The 19,630-nt window shown below is 38.3% G+C and overlaps 1 protein-coding gene across 2 annotated transcripts in view; it reads right to left on the bottom strand.

Annotated features, from left to right (window-relative positions):
* PI15 (peptidase inhibitor 15) overlaps positions 1–19,411 on the bottom strand; it is a 31,650-nt gene extending 12,239 nt beyond the window's left edge. Inside the window, exons 1-2 of one of the 2 annotated variants that reach the window (XM_001491205.5) lie at positions 19,212–19,411; positions 18,346–18,658 (exon numbers count right to left, since the gene is read on the bottom strand). In XM_001491205.5, coding sequence (XP_001491255.1) covers positions 18,346–18,618 — 273 coding nt within the window. In that variant the 5' untranslated portion in view covers positions 18,619–18,658; positions 19,212–19,411. Of the gene's footprint in view, positions 1–18,345; positions 18,687–19,211 lie in introns of both variants that reach the window. The other variant, XM_014727954.3, reaches the window with a different exon arrangement.
* Between the last annotated feature and the right edge of the window lie 219 nt (positions 19,412–19,630).

Genomic DNA, 19,630 nt, shown 5'->3' on the forward strand with positions numbered 1-19,630 from the left:
AAAATGGAAAACACTCATGCTATATTTTTGGAGCTCCTATCTATTTCTTTATGTATTTTTTTCTTTGAGTTGATATCATGCTTTTTTACCATTATGAAAAAGAGATGTTGTACTACTTTTTTCATAGTTAATTGCTTAGCTCAGTAAAATAATCATTTGACACAAATTTTATAAATTACTGCTTCAAACTTCTTCGTTTTCTGTAAAAATCAGGACAAAGTATATCAGTGACACAAAATCAATTTATAATGAAAATCATAGCATCCTGGGACTGAAGTTCACTTTTAAAAGCATTTTTTGGGCTGATAATGGATTTATCTAGTATTTACTCTTCTGATGTTTTTAAATGAAATACAGATTTATGAAATATGGGTTACAGTTCACCGAAATGTAAACCAGCACAATTAACTCACAAAGGAATTCCAGATGGGCTAGCATCAACAAATTATGTCCCCTGTAGTGTTCTTAAATAATTGTGGTCGCTTGGGAAAAAAACACATCTAAGTATTATTTACATATTGAAGTACAGTGTGAACTCAGATGAATAACTGCTAAAATTCCTTATTATAGTCTTGTCCTAAAAATGTCAGCACAGCATGGCACAAATGGCCATCCCTGGTGGTCTAGTGGTTAAGATTCAGCACTCTCACCACCAGGCCTGGGTTTGTTTCCCAGTCAGGGAACCACATCACCCATTTGTCAATTGTCATACTGTGGCAGCTGCGTGTTGCTGTGATGCTGAAAGCTACCCCACCGGGATTTCAAATACTAGCGGGGTCACCCATGGTGGACAAGTTCACTGGAGCTTCTAGGCTAGACAGACTAGGAAGAAGGACCTGGACACTCACTTCCCCAAAATGTCGCCATGAAGACTCTATGAATAGCAGTGGAGCATGGTCTGACACAGCACCGGAAGGTGAGCCGGAGCTGGGCTGCACAGAGGGTCCCCAGGAGTCAGAATCCACTCCTCTCCATTTACAAATGGCACAAATAACACGGACCTGAAAATCTTGTGCTCTAATCCTACTTCTACTGCTAAGATCATCTGTGACAGAGGACATGTCAATTATTTTCTCTATCTTCCAGTTAACTCATCTGTGATATAAGGAGAATGGATGAGGTCATTTCTGGCATAACTTTCGTCTTCAACTTTTCATGATTTAACATACCTGAGTAGCCCCAGTATCAGAGCCAGGAAGATCTATGTTATATTGACCTGTGACTTGCTCAGTTCTAGTCCTTTCCATAACACAGAGACAGGAAAACTAGATTCTTTTAGAAATATTTAAGGCAGTTAAGAATTTAGAAAATAATTTAGCATATATAGTCTATCTTTATACTCACTCATATATTTAAAAGCTAAATATTGTGTACGTCAAAAAGATAACCAAAAAATTCATGCCTGAAAAATATCTTACATGAGCATTCTTTGTTCCCGTGATAAGGGATTTTGACAGGAAGACAATATACTTAGCCTTCCTGATGCCTCCATGTTTAAGTGTTTCTATGCACAAATATCACAATTAAAATTTTGGAGAAGAGAGCTGTGGAGAAGGAGGAATAACCGCTTTCTTTCTCTCTTTACGTTTGCTTTTAGGGAACTGATGGGAGGGATTTGTGCCCGTCTCTACGTCCCAGAAGGAAGATGCTGGAGAGTCTGACAGACAGGCACAGAACAGGTCCTGCACAGAGAGCGAGTCATTTTGCCTCCCTAGGGGACACGTGACCGACTGTCCTTTTGATGCTTACTGCATGGAAAGTCAGAAGTTTTCTGTACTCTTTCTTGCCTCTTTGTCCCCAGGAAGGACTGACATCTATTCTCCAGAGAGAGGAAGCTACAGCTCGAGTAGGAAGCTCTGAAATTTGGGAATGACGTCAATCCTATCTACTGGTAAAGGTGAGATCTCATATGCTGTTTAGGCCTTTCTCCATTGGTTACAACTCACAGAAGAAGATAAGTAAATTATTTTCCCCCTTAAGCTGCAGTGGTATTTAAATTTTTGAATATGATGAGAAGTCTTTGAGGTTTGAAAATAGCAAGGAATGATAACTTCATTTAATAACAGTAGGAAATTTCAACAAAAAATTGAAGGCTGTAGGGAATGGCTCAATGTGACCCATTCTTTCCTATCCAGAAGTTCTAAATTGCAATGAATATTGCAGTATAATCATGTAAAAGAATTTTAACTACTTATAGAAGTTCAGGGAATAAAGATGTAAATTGCCTAAGCATTTAACTTAATATATAAATTTATGAATGCTTGATGGGCAGTCTATCTGCTGAATTTCTCTGAGGATCAGTGGCATTTATTTGAAATGATTTTAATATTATACCCTACAAAGATAGCAACAGAAAAAAGAAGTGCATACATGTGTGCTATTATTTAACATTCTGTGGAATGCCTAGTAAATATGCAACAGATTATTATCTTTTTTTGGAAAAACTAAGCACCTGATGCCTACTTAGCTTTTATTCAACCAGCTTCAACATTCTGTATTTCTAGCTCTTGTCCCTTTAAATAGATAAGATACTTTCACAGATAATTTAGTTATAAACACTTAAAATCTCTCCTTACCTCCTAAAACTGAGGCAAAAATTAAGAATATCGTGCATGGGTACACAAAAACATTTACAGGACCCACCAGAAGTTAAATATTACGATTAAATTAGATAATTCACAAAATAAAGCTGGCTTAAAATAGCATTGGAGTGTACATATGCCTGTACATGCGCCCTACTGTCCCAAATGGTTCTCCTCCATTCTTTGTTGTTACGAGCCATTTAGTGGGTCAGCTCGTAAATTGATTGATTTAGCTTTGGACTAAAATGTTCACCATGAGCTATTCTGCTTATGAATAGAGTAAGCATCTTGTCTGTGGAAACCACATAGTCAGACTAAACCATGAGAGATATCTAGAATTCAAACTGATGTCATTTAAATATCTAGAAGAGTTGTAGATCCAAGAGATAGAAGGGATATGAAAAGAATGCAGATTCTCATCCAGTTCAAAGGTCCTTAGAGCTGGAGCCAAGGAAATACAAAATCAAGTCAAAGAATGTTGCAGCATGAGAGAAGGTCACTGCCTTTCCTAAGGAGACAGAAGAATTAGAGAATGACATGATGCAGCCCAGGGATGAGGTTGTTTTATCTGCCATTTCACTAAGTTTTGGTATCCACAACACAGCAGCAGCCAGAATCACAAAGCACATTAACATCTGATGCTCCCTTCCTGAATTCCAGTTGCTATCTCTGGACAACAAGAAAAACAGTCAAACTGGAAGGCGACCCTAATTGAGAGCATATCCCCAACATTTGAGATGACATCTCACTTTTTTTAAAAGTGGGTAACATCTTTTAATTCCAAACATAAGAATTAAATATAAAAGCATTTGAAAGAATCAAATGTAAGGTATTAAAAAGGATGGATGTTTCTGGCTAAGGAAGCTGTGCATATCTGATATTATCAAAATTTGTAATGGTTAAGAGAATGTGGCCTGTTAAAGCAAAAGTTATTTTTGTAGTTTCAATGTAAGCATATCAATGAGTAATTATTTAATATTTATGATTTTAGGTTGAAAAGTATAAGGATAATCTTGTTAGATTTTTTAAACAGTATTACAAATTTAGAACTTTGAGTCACTTTATTTCTTAGACTTTTGAGACACTTAAATATACGGAAATTATTATTTTCAATAAATCAATTGAAATACTTTAAAAATCAAATATATTGGGACTGGCCTGGTGGCTCAGAGGTTAAGTGCGCACGTTCCGCTCCTCGGCAGCCCGGGGTTCGCTGGTTCGGATCCCGGGTGCGGACATGGCACCACTTGACAAAAGCCATGCTGTGGTAGGCATCCCACATATAAAGTGGAGGAAGATGGGCATGGATGTTAGCTCAGGGCCAGTCTTCCTCAGCAAAAAGAGGAAGATTGGCAGTAGTTAGCTCAGGGTTAACCTTAAAAAAAAAATCAAATATATTAAATCTATAAATGCAGTTTAAGAAATTTAATTAAATTTGTTAGTAACAAATATTAAACAAATGTGATTGCCAAAACTTGCTAGACTTATGAATAGAACAAAATATTCATTAATTGAAGCTAAATTAAGGAAGAACCAAGAATATTAATTTTGAAAACAAAAGTGATCTGAAAAATCTACTCTGCCCATGGAAACCATCTTCAAAGACATAAAATGCTAAAAATAAAAATATCATACTTTAAGTTCTGGAGACACATTTGTAAATTTGTTATCGTCATGGGTGCTGTGATGGCAATGGCATTGGAGATAGTATGGAATGTCCTATAGACATTTATTTTCTTGGACATTTATGTGGTCGTTCCTTGTATATTCAGATAAAAAGTAGTCAATCTAGACAGACAGTAGTTTGGGGTTTTGAAAAAATAATTTAGCTAGGACTTTTTGATCTTTTTCTGCATTACTCAGATGGGAAAAGGAGTACTGACTTACAGAAATAAGAAAGAACCATTAAAAAGAAATTAAGTGATGACAAAATTATTTCCCCTGAGGGCAGCCAAAAGCTTTTAAAACACTTCCTGGGCATGTTTGCGGTTCTGTTTTGAAATTGGTGGGTTTGTTTCCATTAGGTAGAAGTGCTTGTGAAATGGCCAATAAAGGAAACTGAGAGCTGAGTAAAACCAGACAGGAGGGCAGGAATCAGCTTTGGGAAGGCTGGAGAGGGTGGGGTGGGGTGTGGTGGGGAAGAGCAGAGGAAGAGAAAAGGCTGTCATATGGGAAATTTTTGGCATTGAGTAGATTAGTTAAACGCTATTAAACTGATTCTACTTTATAAGAGAAGAAGAGAGTTAAGGAAACTTTAAAAAAATTCCCTCAAGCCTCAAAAATAACTACAAAATATGGGACCACAGTATATCACAAAATACCAAAATGGGGTCCTAAGCATTTTTTAAATTTTAGAAAGAAGATAATGAAGTATTCCCTCCAATAAGATGAGTATCACCTACCATGTAGGTGGGAAAGCTAAATTTCTACAAAGAGATGACGTGAAGTGCACTTTTTTAGAGAAGATCATTGCCAACAGCATACATTTCTTAAAAACATCTTCCAAGTACGGCACCATTCTTCTCCTTCCTCTTATGATGAAATTCCTTGAGAGTTGTCTTAACTGAGAATTTCCAATTTTTCTTCTTCCATTGAGCCCACCCCAAGCAGGTTCCCCACCCCACCTTTGTTCCACCCAAACTGCTCGTATCAACGTCATCAACGGTCACTTCCTGGTCCTGTCTTACTTGGGCTATTAGCTTTGGCATGCCTGACAACTTGCTCCTCCTAGATGCATGTCCATTCCTTGGTTTCACAAACCCACGTTTGTCTTGTTTTGGTTTGGCTGCTGCTTAAATGTTTGCTGATTCCTCCTCATCTCCTCAACCTCTACATGCCTAAGGGTTCCCAGGGCTCAGGTCAAGTCCACTTCTCTTTTCTTTTCTCTTTTCTGTTTCACCTATATTCACTGCCTAAGCAATCTTCTCCAGTCTTATGGGTTGAAATAGCATTTATATGCTGATGGTATTACTATTCTCTAATTCCAATTTTTATTCACTATTCTAAATTGTATCTCTACAGTTGAATTCAAGACTAATTTATCCACCTACCTACTTTAAACCTTTATATAACATGTCCAAATTGAGCTTCAGATATTCACAACCCTACCCCTCTCCCTACCCACTAACCAGCTACTCCTGCAGCCTTCCTCCTACCAGCGAATGGCATTACCCATCTGCTTGTTCAGGGTCACCAAATCTGTTCCATTGCTGGCTTATGGCTGTTTCTGTGCTATAACGGCTGAGTTAAGTAAGTTAAGCAACATGGACCATAGACATAAGGCTTGCAAAGCTCAACGTACTTGCCATCTGACCCTTTTCAGAAAAAGTTTATAGGCTGCTGTTGTAGCTGCTCAGGCCAAAAATCTTTACTCTTTCTTTGTTTCATAATCATCTTGACTCTTCCTTTGTTTCATAATCCTTATCTGCTCCATCAGCAAATCTTGTGGATCTTACCTTTGGGATACTGTCTATCCAGAATATATCCACTGATCGTTACCACTATTGCCACCACCCTGGTCAAAGCCACCATCACTTGTTATCTGGATTATTGAAAGAGACTCCTAACTGAGGGAGGGCATCCTACACATAAAGCCTCAACATATAAATTAATGAAGGGCTGGATAAAAGAAAAAGTATTCAGAATTTGAGGTAAGAGTGTTTAAACAGGATTGGGGATTAGGAAATAAAGGACAGAAGTTTTCAATGTTTTAAATCTATTCATGGCTAAATCTGCACTGTGAAACTGTATTTCTGTCAAATGCTTTAAAAACAGCACGGCACCATATAAATAAAACCAAACTCGAGTGATTGCACTGGGTGGATGTCCCAGTAATGAAAATGAGTAAAGTACTATTGGGTGTAAGATGATAAAGTACAACTGCTGCTTGACCTCTGGAAAATTATTTAAAAAAAAAAGAGAGAGACAGAGGGAGAGACTTGGAAATGAGTGAATTTTCCCCACCCAAAGAAGCTACTCCTCTCTAACCAATTGCTGACAAGTTGGAAGTGGGCTCAATGCCTCTAGACCTTACCACTTTTCAGGATAATCTCGAAATCCTGATGTCTATGTGAAATGCATCAACTTTTACATGTTGGCAAATAATTTTTAAAAATGTAAAATTCTGTACAGTTCAATACTATGTAGACAAATTAAACATACCTACTAATGAAAGTAAGCCGGCCCTGGTGGTCTAGTGGTTAAGATTCAATGCTTTTACCACCCAGGCCCAGGTTTGATTCTTGGTCAGGGAACCATACTACCTGTCCGTCAGTTGTCATACTGTGGTGACTTGTGTTGCTGTGATGATGAAAGTTGTGCCACCAGTATTTTAAACACCAGCAAGGTCGGCAAGGTGGACAGGTTTCAGTAGAGCTTCCAGACTAAGACAGACTAGGAAGAAGGACCTGGCCACCCACTTCTGAAAAGATTGGCCATGAAAACCCTAAGAAGAGCAGCAGAGCATTGTCTGATATAAAGGCAGAACGTGAGAGGATGGCGCAGAAAGACCACGGAGAGTTCCGCTCTGCTGTACACAGAGTCATTAGTGTTGTAGTCAACTGAACGGCACTAACAAAAAAAACCTAACTAGAGTTGTTGGTGGGTCTACGGTTTATGACCTCTAACCTAAGTTATCATTATCACCATTACACTTACATGCATCTGTCATCTTCCTCTTATGAGCCATGGATGGTGACGAGAAAGAGTGACCCTGGGAGTACCTTTGCCCCAAACCTCCTAACAACAAACTTACCAAACAGGGACTGCTGCTTTGTCCTCAACAATGCAAAATATGAGAAATGCAAATTTCCTGATTAAACAATAGAATCCTAAGTCATTCCTTCCTCTAGGCAGCTAGTCAATGAATATTGATTGAGACGCACTGAGAACTGTGAATTTAGCAGTCAGCAAGATTGACCTGGATTCTGCCTTACAGTTTAGGGGAGAGAGGCAATAAAAACACTACCAAACAAATAAGTGAATAATTGCAAATTATAATACATTATACACATTCATTGTTACATGATACATTATACACATAGAATGTATGATACATTATACAAAGAAGCTCCAAATTCATGTGCTACTTAAAAGTTTGCTTCTTTTGAAGCGTTCTTAGTCAATCAAGTATATTCCCAAGTAAGCATTGTTCCATTCTGCAGACTTCTGCAGCTCACCCACAGTGCCCACACGATGTTTCCTGAGAGCAGGTGCTGAATGAATAGTCAAGTGAAATTTTGTGATAATAGAGAAATTATCACTGGGATAATTCTTATTTTGGTTTAGCCTATTAATTCCTTCAGTATAGAGTCTCTTGACAAATAAGTGGATATTTGAGCCACATAATATATTCCTCAGCTCAGTGTTGTGTCCTGAACCATGATCTAAGACTGTCCTTAAAGCACATTTTAGAGTTCTCACCTGGGAAATTACTGCAGGATCTCCCGAGATGCCCAGCCCAATCCTGGACGTATTGAATCAAAGTTTTAGGGTTGGGGACCTTGAATGGATACTTGAAAAGTGGTTCAGTGGTTTTCTGATTAGAAATAATTGTCTAAAGCTTTATTTGGTGGAGTGTCATTCTGATTCCAGGGAACTTTGGGCTTCCTCTCCCACCCCTCTCCCACCCCACACATACAGTGACAAGCCACACTTAGGAAGGCTTAGGAAGAAGTGGACATTTCTGAGAGGTAATGTCTGTTAATTTCCATGTATAAACACTTACATCAGTAGCCTTCCTTTCAGCTCTGTCTGGTCAACTATTGATCCAATTTTTGGTAAAAACGGAAAATAGCATTTCATCAGGAAAATGTCCTGCTGTTGCAGACACTGTGTACCAAACTCTGTGAGAATGTTTGCTCTGCGTGTTTGTGGAGGACAGAATTACGGGAGAGACAGATAGAGAAACCATCTTCTATGTTGCTGTATTAATAAGCCAACCCCATTCATCCTGAGAGTGACAATTCCAACAGAAGGGAGCACGTAGTCTGTGCATGGATATGAATATAGACTTAACTGATGGTGGTCATGTTGCTTATTTAGAAATCATCGTAGGAACTCAAAATGGCTTTACTAACAAAGATATCATAAGCAACGTTTGGGAGAAACATATACATAACTTTCTGAAAGTCCAAAATCTTGAAAAAAAAGACAAAAAATTTTAAAAGTAAGGTAATTGCTTTCCATTGTAATAACATTGAACCTGTGTTTAAAACACATATTTGACCTATAAGAAACTTAGCTCACGAGAATATGACATGAATCAGCAGGAGAATGCACCCATCAAATCTGTCAACCTAACTTTAGGAGGCATCCTCAGAAGGAGAACAAATAGAGAATAATTTGTCATCGCTCCTCTGCACTGGTCAGGTCACATAAATTCCAGGCACCCCACTGTCAGAAGAATGCACACATGTTGGAACTCAATCAGGGACAACAACTGGATGAAAGGCATTCCTGGCTCAGAGCCACACTGCTTCAAGTTCCCAAGACAATCTAATTGGCACCATTCATGGGTGTATGTGTGGCATAAGGGGTGGGGGAAGTGCCTTGATTTTTCCATTTCTTCTTACCTTTTCCAGGGCTTTCAGAAAGCAAATATCTTTGCTCAGCCTTCCCTGATAGGCTATGTTGGTAACACTCTGAATTCAAGAGGTGGTGTGTACATGTATTTAACAGAAAAGAGCTGGAGGCTAAGAAAGAGCTCGGTGACTGAGTGTCAAGAGTCTAAGAAGATGCTCACAACCTTCAAAGACTTGAAGCACTATCATAATGCAGAGTTTTCCTATATGGTCCCCAAGGGTAGAAAGAGTACAACAAGCAAGATTTGATTCCACATGAAGAAATACTTTCTAAGATTCAGTGATGTCCTCAGATAAAATGCATGTAGGGAAATTCCCTAGCTGAAAAGCTCAAGAGCAGGAGATGAACATGTAGAGAAGAGTGGATTGTATGGTTTTTGAAAGCATGGGCTTTGTTGTCAGATGGAACTACATTCTCATCATTTTGATTTTCTTGCTCTGTGACCTTGGGGAAGTTACTTAGGCTCTCTAAGCTCTGGGTTTCCTGTCTCTAAAGGTGGAAAATTGTCCTCATCTCTCAAGACTGTTGAGAGAGTTAGGTGAGTTACTGACTAAAGAGAATTTAGCACAGCCACAACAAGGCAGGGTGTACTCAACGGTAGATATTATTGCTGGAGAATCAGGCACTGGAATAGAAGTGGTGTCAGTGAGCGAGAAAGCTGCCAGAAATGGGAAGCAGTGTGAGATGCACTTTTGACCCCGTTATCTGGCAGGCTGAAGTGTGAGAGACATCAAGCTTTAATCTCAACTGAGCAATCAGATAAAGTGAAAAGAGATAAACCCTCAAGCAACCAAATAATCAGAAACAGAATTGTGTGTAGATAATAAGAAGCCCGCTTCCAGGAAAATAAGATGAAACAGTGGAAGATAAAAATTAGAGAACATTTTAGATGTTTTAAAATTTATTAATTCCCCTCCTTAAGTCCCTCTCTAACATACATTTTATCTTTAAATTTTAAGACCATTTGTTAATGGATTCTAACACTGGTTCTCCTTCCCAGGGAAGTATAATATCCATCACCTATCACTTAATAATGGAGTTATGAGGCAGGGAGACATTTTCAGGTGTGGTGAATTTTTTTCAGCAACTCAGTGTTAGAATAATCCAGAAATGAATTTCTTTATTGTTAAGCAGTCCTGTGATACCCATGCAAACCCCCCATCTTGCTATTGCCCGCTGGGTCAGAAGAATTCAAATGCCTTTCCGCCTACCTACTCCCTGCTGAAAACGTGATCTGGCTGGAATGTAAAGAGCAGATCTGGTAGAATGTTCCCGTTTAATGAAATTATGAAATATGAATTTGATGCACTCTTTAGAAAAAATATTGTGTCCTCAAGTGACATTTCTGGACTCTTTCAGTTTGGCATATGTGGTGTGAAATTTTAAGAGTCATGAAAAGTTTAGTCTAAAAATACAACTTGTTGGGCATTCTTCCATATTCTTGTCAAAAAGAAAAAAACCTGCTTGGTACCTGAATTTAGACACTATGGGTAACATAGACTGGCAACATTCGGGTCCTATCCCTCAAAATCTCAGTCTATGTTGTATTTTATGCCAAGTATTTTTCTTGACCGGTGTTAAGTTGTTAATCTTTACCTTTCCTGCCCCCTTCCCATACCATTCTTCAGAAATTCTCATAAGCAATTAAACATTTCAAGTTCCTAACTATCTAATGGCCACTGACTGACTGTTAAATGGTTTTCAGATATTCTAAATTCAGGACGTCAGACCAGCCAGGTTAGCCAACGTCTATTTTTCTGAAGTCCTTTGATCAGTTTCCAAAAATACCTTGTTCTGAGTGTGTCAGAAGGACTAGATGGGCCTGGCGCTACCTAGGCCCCTGAGAAAGATTTCGATTCATGTTGATTTAAGTCTCAGCACTTATTCTAAAAAAAAAAAAAGAAACACATGAAACTTTCTTGCAAAAATTCTTGAGTACATTCCCAGACATAAAATCATTCACCCATGCCGTCTCCACGACACTGCCCTGCCCCTATTCTGCAGAGTGCTCCATTTGATTACCAAGGCATATTGCCATCCAAAAGTCTTTGTAGTACAAGAACATTCTCTCCCACATACTACCTACTTTTTCCAATCTCCGTAGATGTGTACCCTGGATGGTAAAGCAGCAGCCACTAAATGACTACCTGAAACCTGCTCTTTACTTGGTATTCTCTAGCTCAGCGAAACCCAATTGTCATAGTCAGAAATGGAGGCATCCTCTTTAACAACGTCATCATATAAATCCCCATTCTGCTTCATCATACAAATCACTTACTCCCGTTGATGTGATCCCTAAATTCACTTTGTCACACATCCCTATGGCCTTAACCTTCACTGAGGCTTCAATGATCTGTCCCCCACACTGTTATAACAGCCTCTTGACTGTGCACCCTGCCTTCACTTCTGCCTCTCTCCCATCTCTTCCTCCATCTGTAGCCAGAATGACCTTTCTGAAATGCAAATTAATTATGTAACTTCTCTGCTGAAAACTTTCAACAAGTTCCCTTGATCTTAGCACAAAGCTCAAAGGAGTTTCTAGGTGCCTTCCCAGCTTCATCACACATCACTTTTTCTTTTCTACACTGCATCCAAGCCACACTGAATTTTTATCCGTGACTTCAATGTTCCACACACTTTCTAAGAACATCCTCCCACCCCTACCGTGCATCCCCTCCCTCCTTAACACTCACCTGTATATTTTCTATTTACTTTTTATATTTAATATCGGAAATTATTTCCTTCTGGAAGGCTTCCCTGCCCCTCTACCGCGAGTCCAAGTCTGGGTTAGGTACTCCCCATGAGATCCCAAAGCACCCTGTATTTATTCCACTTTAGCACTCAGCTTATTTCTTTGGCCGCTTACCTGTCTGTTCACAGTATTTCCTGTCAGAGTGTCTTTTTCCTCCCCATTGAGTCCCCCAGCACAGTGCCAGACACATGCATAAATCCTGCGGATTGACTGAATGAATCTTGAATGACTCTTGCCCCCCAGAGCACTATAGCCACGTGCTCTTTACATGGGATGCCCAGAAAAAGTTAAAAGACTTCATTCAGTTATTCCACAGATTTTTACCAAGTGTTCTCTGTGGGACAGATATGATGGTAGGTTTTATAAATACTCAGCAGGAATATAATAAAATTATTTTCCTGCACCACTGTAGGTGGTCAAATATTATTTGCCACCAAAAAAGTAGCGTTGGATACTAGGAAATGTAGTCGCCATATATATAGCCTATGTGTGAGTCACAGCTTTTCTGTCTAAAACCTAATGGTGAGGTTCTGAATCACATCGTGTTAATGTTTTTCCATCTGTTCTTCTTCGAGTCTGTGTTCAAAATGGTCACAAACAAAATGTTCTTACCTTCAGCTAGCTCCACACGAGGAGAGCTGAACATCTGTATGTAAGTAATACTAAGTAAGTAATACCAAGCAATGTGCACCTTGGGAGAAAATTCCTGCGAAATGTGCCCGGTCTTCCTTGGAAGCCAAGGCACTTAAAAGGTCCTACATGTAGGAGGACAGGAATGTGGAGTTCCGAATGTGCTGGAGAAATGCCTTCCTGTCAGCAGTCTTTCTCAGTTCACTGCTGGCTGGCAACGGTTCTCAGCAGGCTTTCTAGTGGTCATAAAAGCATTCATTGAAAAGATTTAGGTTAGACACATCAAATTTCTCATGTTTATGACAAGAAAATTGAGTTATCCTTCCCAAATGAATGGAAATGTGCCATCTGGGACAATATATGGCTTCAGTAAAAAAATGATAACGATAAGGACAGACATCAGGAGTGTTTAGTCAACTATTGAATAAGAAAATAAGTAGTTTACATTATCTACATTCTCTTCCACATGAAGCCTAAATAAATAAAATCAGCATTTTTCATTATTCCCAAGTTATAAATTATTATAGGCAAATAGTTTATTGATTACTTCCGAGGATGGCTTAAACTATCCTCCATTCATTCATTCAGGTCATGAATTCTGTTACTTTACTACCTGCTGTGACTTGGGAACTAATATTTTTCCCTTTTCCAGAAAAGTATAGGAAGTCTTATTTCCTTAGTCCTGAAACTTGTACTTACAGGCACTAAATTAGAAAAATAGGCCATATTATCAATATACCTATTTTGGCTTCTTGAAATTACATCCTGCTTTTTTTTTTCATTTTTAAGTCGTTCAGTTCATATCCGTCAATATCTGCACGCGCGAAGCTCCTCGCCTGCCTTTCCACCATTCTCTACCGTCCGTGAAGACTTCTGTCTCTTGCACGACACTTGAGTTGGTTGTTCCTACCTGTCATTGGGTTTAGGTGTAGGTGTTGGGCTCCTCCTTACCTTTGCCTAAAGGAATGGCACCACTGAGTCAGTGGCTGTCACCTCCCTGGTCCCCTTCACTATCAATCTAAACTCCATCAATTGTCGGGGCCATCTTTCTAACCCTGCTCTAAAACCACCACAGTCTCCCCATTTGCTCTTGTATTAAGTGATCCTCGATCCTTTCTCAAACTCCTCAAAAATATGTTTCATGTGTTGTGCTATTTTTCTCCTGTTGGTTTTGTTCGTGCCTTGCTTCCCCTACGCTAATAGCCAACCCTGCCCCGTCCTGAGCATCTATCTCAAATGCCCCTCCTCCAAGGAGCCTTTCTAGATTTTGCCAACTAGAGATTATCACATCTTTCTTTGACTTTTCCGTGGTATTTATCTATACTTCTTTCATTAAGCCAATCTTACGTGGCAGGTATTATGTGAATTATACGCTCAGTGGGGTCTTTTTCCTGTTTGTTTTGTTTTTCACTGGTTTGCTTATACTTTAAAGACAAAGATTTCTGTTATCTTTGGATCTCTTCTTCTGGTGGAGGGACTTCTATTTTTTTTAAATTAATTTATTCAATTGACTTGAATTCAGGATATACCCTAAAAATTTTACTCCATGTGTGAGCCTTGCAATTTCATTCTTTTGGGGATAATTCTGATTCTCAGAAACTAGTGTGGTTTGTGGTTTAGAGTCATGGCTTACGCTGCCCTTAGGAAGAATGAAAAACAGCTGGTGGCCAAGGAGCTCTGGAAATTTGTCAATAAACTAATTGTAGGACAGAAACCAAGAGTAAAGAAGTTTGACTTGCATATCTTAAGCTCTATCTATATTACTATTTTTTTTTGAAAAGATACTGTTTTGGAAAGTTAAATATTTCAAATAATGTGTTTTTTACTAAAACCATGAACAATATATCCAAAGAAAATATTATACAACTATAATATGAATGTCAGTACTCTGGCGTTCAAATTGTTTCCACTTTATTTAGTCAAGCATATACTAACATAACCAAATACTTAAAGAAGATAAAATCATTTAATTTTAAGGAATTTTTTCAGAATTTATGAAAAACGTCCCTTTTAAATTTTAGGTGCATAGGATAAAACTATTATTACAAATGATGAGAAAACTTCTATTAAAATATACATTATAATATCAAAATTGATGCTACTTATAAATGTAAGAATTCACAGTGATTTCAGCTAAATTCATTAAAAAATGGTTGATCACTGTCTATATGCAAGAAATTGCCCAAGAAAATAGAGATTCAAAGGTGAATAAGCATAAATTTAGAAACCTGAAAGCTTAAAAATAGGAAGCTTGCAAGAAATACACAAATGACCAAAAATCAAGTTCAATTTTGATGAGAAAAGTATGATAGATATAAAGGGTTACAGCGGTTCAAAAGAAAGAGAAGTCAAATGTAGTTGTGAGTGTAAGAAATATCAATGAAGACACAGCATTCTGACATAAAACTAGAAGGTTAGGATTATAATTAAGGGAATAGGTTCAGGAGGAGACATTAGAGGGAGAAGAAATGGCCTGGGTAAAGGTTCAGAGGGCAAAGCTGTGGATGAAAGGGATTGCAAATCAGGCCGTTGTAATGAGAGAAAGACCTGAGCTGAAGACCACCTTCTAAGAGCCTCCCATGATGATGTCACTCATTGAAGAGGATAATTTGAACACATGGCTGGTGGCCATATTGAATTAAGTGTCCTAAGTTTTTGAAGTACATACTAGAGCTTAGGAACTGAGCTTGCTTTCAAATTGCTCACCATCCAAATCAATGTTGAACAAGTGAAGATAAAGGTAACAGTGTTAAATTGAGGCCTGTATTTTTCACCTGGCCTGCAGATTAACGTCATGTATAGTTCCTGCTTCAACCTCCAACCTATCTCTTAGATTGTACCTTCCTCAATGTTTCTCTGAGTCTTCATGAGGGATCCAGATGAATTATTTCAGTTGGCCAATTTACTCAAAGAGTCCTTCTAACTTGTGATTTCACTAAATTGAGCGCATTTTTTAACTGTACTAATCGATTTTCTCCCACCTTAGGGCCTCTGCCCTTGCTCTTCCACCACCGTGATGGGTGTTCCTTCATCTCTCATACGGTTCCTGCCTTTGCCCGACTCCAGGACTCTCTTAGTGGGCTCCTTCCTCACCACCCTATTCAATTTCACAACCTCACCACAAACTGTTCTATCTTCCTTCATAAACTTAGCACCTTCTAACATACTACGTAATTTATTTGTCTTGTTTATTGTCTAATTCCTCACTCAGGGGACCAAGAATTGTCTATTTTATTTGTGAATCTATCTTCAGTGCTTAAAATAGTACCTAACATATAGTAAATGCTCAATAAATATTATATGATTAAATACATGCTGCATGAACTATATTCACTGTTTACGTGATAATTTGAGATGGTCATATTTTACTTTATAGAACTTACTCTTCTAATTACTGTTTCTCATTAACTTTATTGCCTTCAGGAGGCCTTATAAAGCATCTGCTATGTAACCAGTGCTGTATCTGATTCTTACAAAATAAATCATATGTAATAGCTCTTATATTTGATAAGCAAATAATAATAGAATAGAATATGAATACTATAGGATTTCAGCTGGCATTTAAAAAGAGAAAACAAAGATATCTTGGCATCTCCAGGGGTTTCCCCCAATGGAGCATTTGCTCGTTCTAGCAAATCAAAAGCTGTTCGCCAGCACAAGCGTGGGCTTTGAAATTGCACAGACCTAAATTCTAATTCCAGTGGTACTGTTCATTACCCATAACACCTTGGCCTGGTCATTAACTTCTCTAGGTCCAAGTGATTTCATTTGTAAAATGAAGATCATAATCTTAACCTCAGAGGGAGAATGTGAGCTATCAAATGAGATCATCTATGGAAACAATTAGCCAAGTCCTTGGCACATAGAAGAAATTAAATAAATGCATGTGGAATGAATTAATTCTTGATCAGTGTGGAAAAATATAATGAGAAAAATGTGGCTTTTTCAATCTATTTCTACTGTGTTGTACCCCATCTACACCTTTGCTCATAATGATACCTCTGCCCTCAATATCATTAAAATAGTGAATTGCATTATGTAGTGATTGGTTATTACGTATATTATTATTCCTACTTTAAAGATAAGGAAATTGAGTTTTATACACATTAAGTAACTTGCACAAGGCCACAAAGTAAGCAGCAGAGTTAAGATTTGAACCCAGAAGAGCTCGCCTCCAAAGCTGATTCAGCGGTCTTGATCCTCACCTTAGTCAGCATAGTGATGTGATGGTTGTCAGGAAGTCTTCCCTAAACCTGCAATCTGGCTATTACGCCTTTCTGATCTCACAGAGAATCTCATGCATATTTCTCTCATAATATATGAAAACTTAAAAAACTTATTTGTTCCTTTTCTTTCTATATCGGCATATCACTTTCTAGAAAGGTGATGTGGGTAGCTCTTTCTGATTTTAGATCTTGAATGAGTTTTCACCGGGCACGTTTCACAGAAGTTCACAGAAACCCGTAAAAGCTAATGTTTATTGAACATTCATGTTTATTTTGCTGTAGGATCTGGTCTAATTGCTCTATCCCTCGACTCATACATTCCTCATAACAACCCCATGGGGCAGAGACTTCCTTTATCCTCATGTGAGAGATGATGAGAATGAAACGCAATGAGCTAATGAAATCACTCAGTTTAAACTCCAGGACTGGAGATTGAACTCAAGCATTTAGATTCTAGAGCCCATATTTTTAATCACAAGACTACATTGCCCCTCATACAACAGGATTGATTATGCCTTCTTTTCCTCTTGCTTTAAAAATTCCTAGAAAAATGCTTTTTCATAGAGTCGAAATTGTACTTCTATGAACTATGACTCTCTTACGTTTGGCAAGTCTTTATTTTTCCTGTAACTCTGACATCTGCAATTAGTCAAACTTAAAAAGCTTATTTAAATAAAATAGATGAATTTAGAATCTAATAGAAATTCTAGATTTTAGGTCAGCACTTATAAAAAGTTGGTCGTGGTACCACCTCCCCCACCCCCACACAGAAATACCATATTGGTGGTCTTCATTGCCTTAAAGAGGCTCCAAGCTGTGCTCTTTTAAACCATAACCTTGCATAAATTCAAAACCAAAAATAAAAGTAACTTTAAAAAGCCATCTATCCTCCCAATACCAACTTAGTCGGTTTTTTTTTTTTTTTTTTACTAAGTAAAATGCTTTAAACACAGACAGCCTATTTTTAAGAGAGAGCAAAGAATGTGTTCATGGCAAGTTGGAACAGTGTGCAAGTGCCCTGGCTGCGCTGTTATCTGAACGACAAAGCATTAAATCACAAAGAGGAAAAGTCAGCATGTTCTCTGAGAATACAAATAGATTAGCTCAGGAAGAGCTTTGTCCAAGAAAGGGAAAGACACCTACCCAGAGAATAAATCAGGCACATGAAACCTATAATTTTAAAAAATTATTTTCAAAAAAATATTTTTAGCTGATAAACAGGACTACTAGATAAACAAAGCCCAGAAGAAGTTCCATGTGAAGCTTTTTAAAAAGCGGACCTTCCAAATTCGAGCAGTCAACATACCCCACTCTTTATCTACGTTTCTTGTATAAAATGTGATTCGTCAGTGGGTATGGAACTCACAAAAGGAAATTAGATCCCACTCCTCTTTAATTCTATGATGGAATAGTACTTAAGCTTACCAGAGACATAAGAACCTTTCCTAAGTTCAAATCTGTAAAAATCTCCATATCCCTTAACATATAAAGACTCTTTAGGTTCTGCCAACCCAACGCACAATTTACAGAAAGCACCCTCCCTCAGAATTCAAAGAGAACGAATTCCTCTTACCATATATTCCATGTTGGCGGCTGGTGGGAAGACTTTGCCCCGTACTTGATTATGATAATCAAGAATGGCGATCATGTCATTCTGCGAAATGTAGCGCTTCCGCCTGGCTTTGGGGATATCCGCAGAATCTAGTTGTGCTTTCAGAGCAGCTTCAATATCAGTGAAATTATTGGTTGGCGGGGATGAGTCAGTGGAATTGAGTAAGACGACAGCACTCGCTTCACAGAGAAGGCAGAACAGGAGTATGCTGCAGACGGCAGAGCTTGCTAACATTTTGAGGAGTGGAGAAGGAGAGGCCACCGAGTTTACTTTGCTTTAAAGCAGAAAGGTAGAGTTAGGGTCTATGAAAGGAAAAAAAAAAAAATAAGGCCAGAGGGTAGGAATTTACAGAGTCATCATTTGGGAGCATAGCTTGATTTGATTTTCTCCAAAAAGTCCAAACAAGTGTTGAACTCAAGACTAGGAGACAACCTATAGTAGTCTCTATACATTTCACCTGTCTTATGAGGTAGGTCCCTAAGAGGAACGCCTATAGCTAGAGAAAAACAAATAGCATGACTACTAACCCTAAAATGAATGTGAAGCATTTACCCTAAACGCCTGAACCACACACTGCCTTACTGCCTGTTTGTTCTCAGAGGGAAATCATGAGGAACTGAAATTCATCTTGAGAATGAAGAGATAAAATGCATCACAGGTAACAACAGAGAAGGTGCTGATAATGTCTCCCAGACATATATGGACACCAAGTGACAGAACACATACAAAAAATTATCATAATCCAATCTCAATTCTAAAAAAATAAAAATGTGAGCTACTTTAAAATCAATGCATGCAAAACAAACTTGTTGAGCTAAATAGCTTACCTCTGCACAATGCCAAAATGAATATATTGTTCTTCCAAAAATTTAAAGTTCTTTGCTAGGTTGTAGCATGAACCCTTGTAAGAGGAGTGTGTCTTATTACAAGCTCTCAGAGAGCAAAACTCTGCAAGGTTTGAATGCTGCTGGCTACAGGAGCAGCTAACAGCTTTTATATGTCACAGTCTGCAACGTCCAGAAAGGGCAGTCTTTCCTAGGGTCTCTCCTAGCCAAAATCAAAGGGGAGGGGTTTGGGATAGAAAAAACAGTGATTGGGTGGCAACCTTTTTATGTGGGTGGTGAGGAAGTTGAGTCACACCCACAGCTTACAAAGTACAAACCATAAAAGACAAACCCTTTTTTCTCTGGGCTTCTACCTATGCTATGAGTGGTTCATTTTTCTCACTTAATGCTTTCTAGTTCCT

This window comes from Equus caballus, chromosome 9 (assembly GCF_041296265.1).
Source record: "Equus caballus isolate H_3958 breed thoroughbred chromosome 9, TB-T2T, whole genome shotgun sequence".
Taxonomy (NCBI): Eukaryota; Metazoa; Chordata; class Mammalia; order Perissodactyla; family Equidae; genus Equus; species Equus caballus.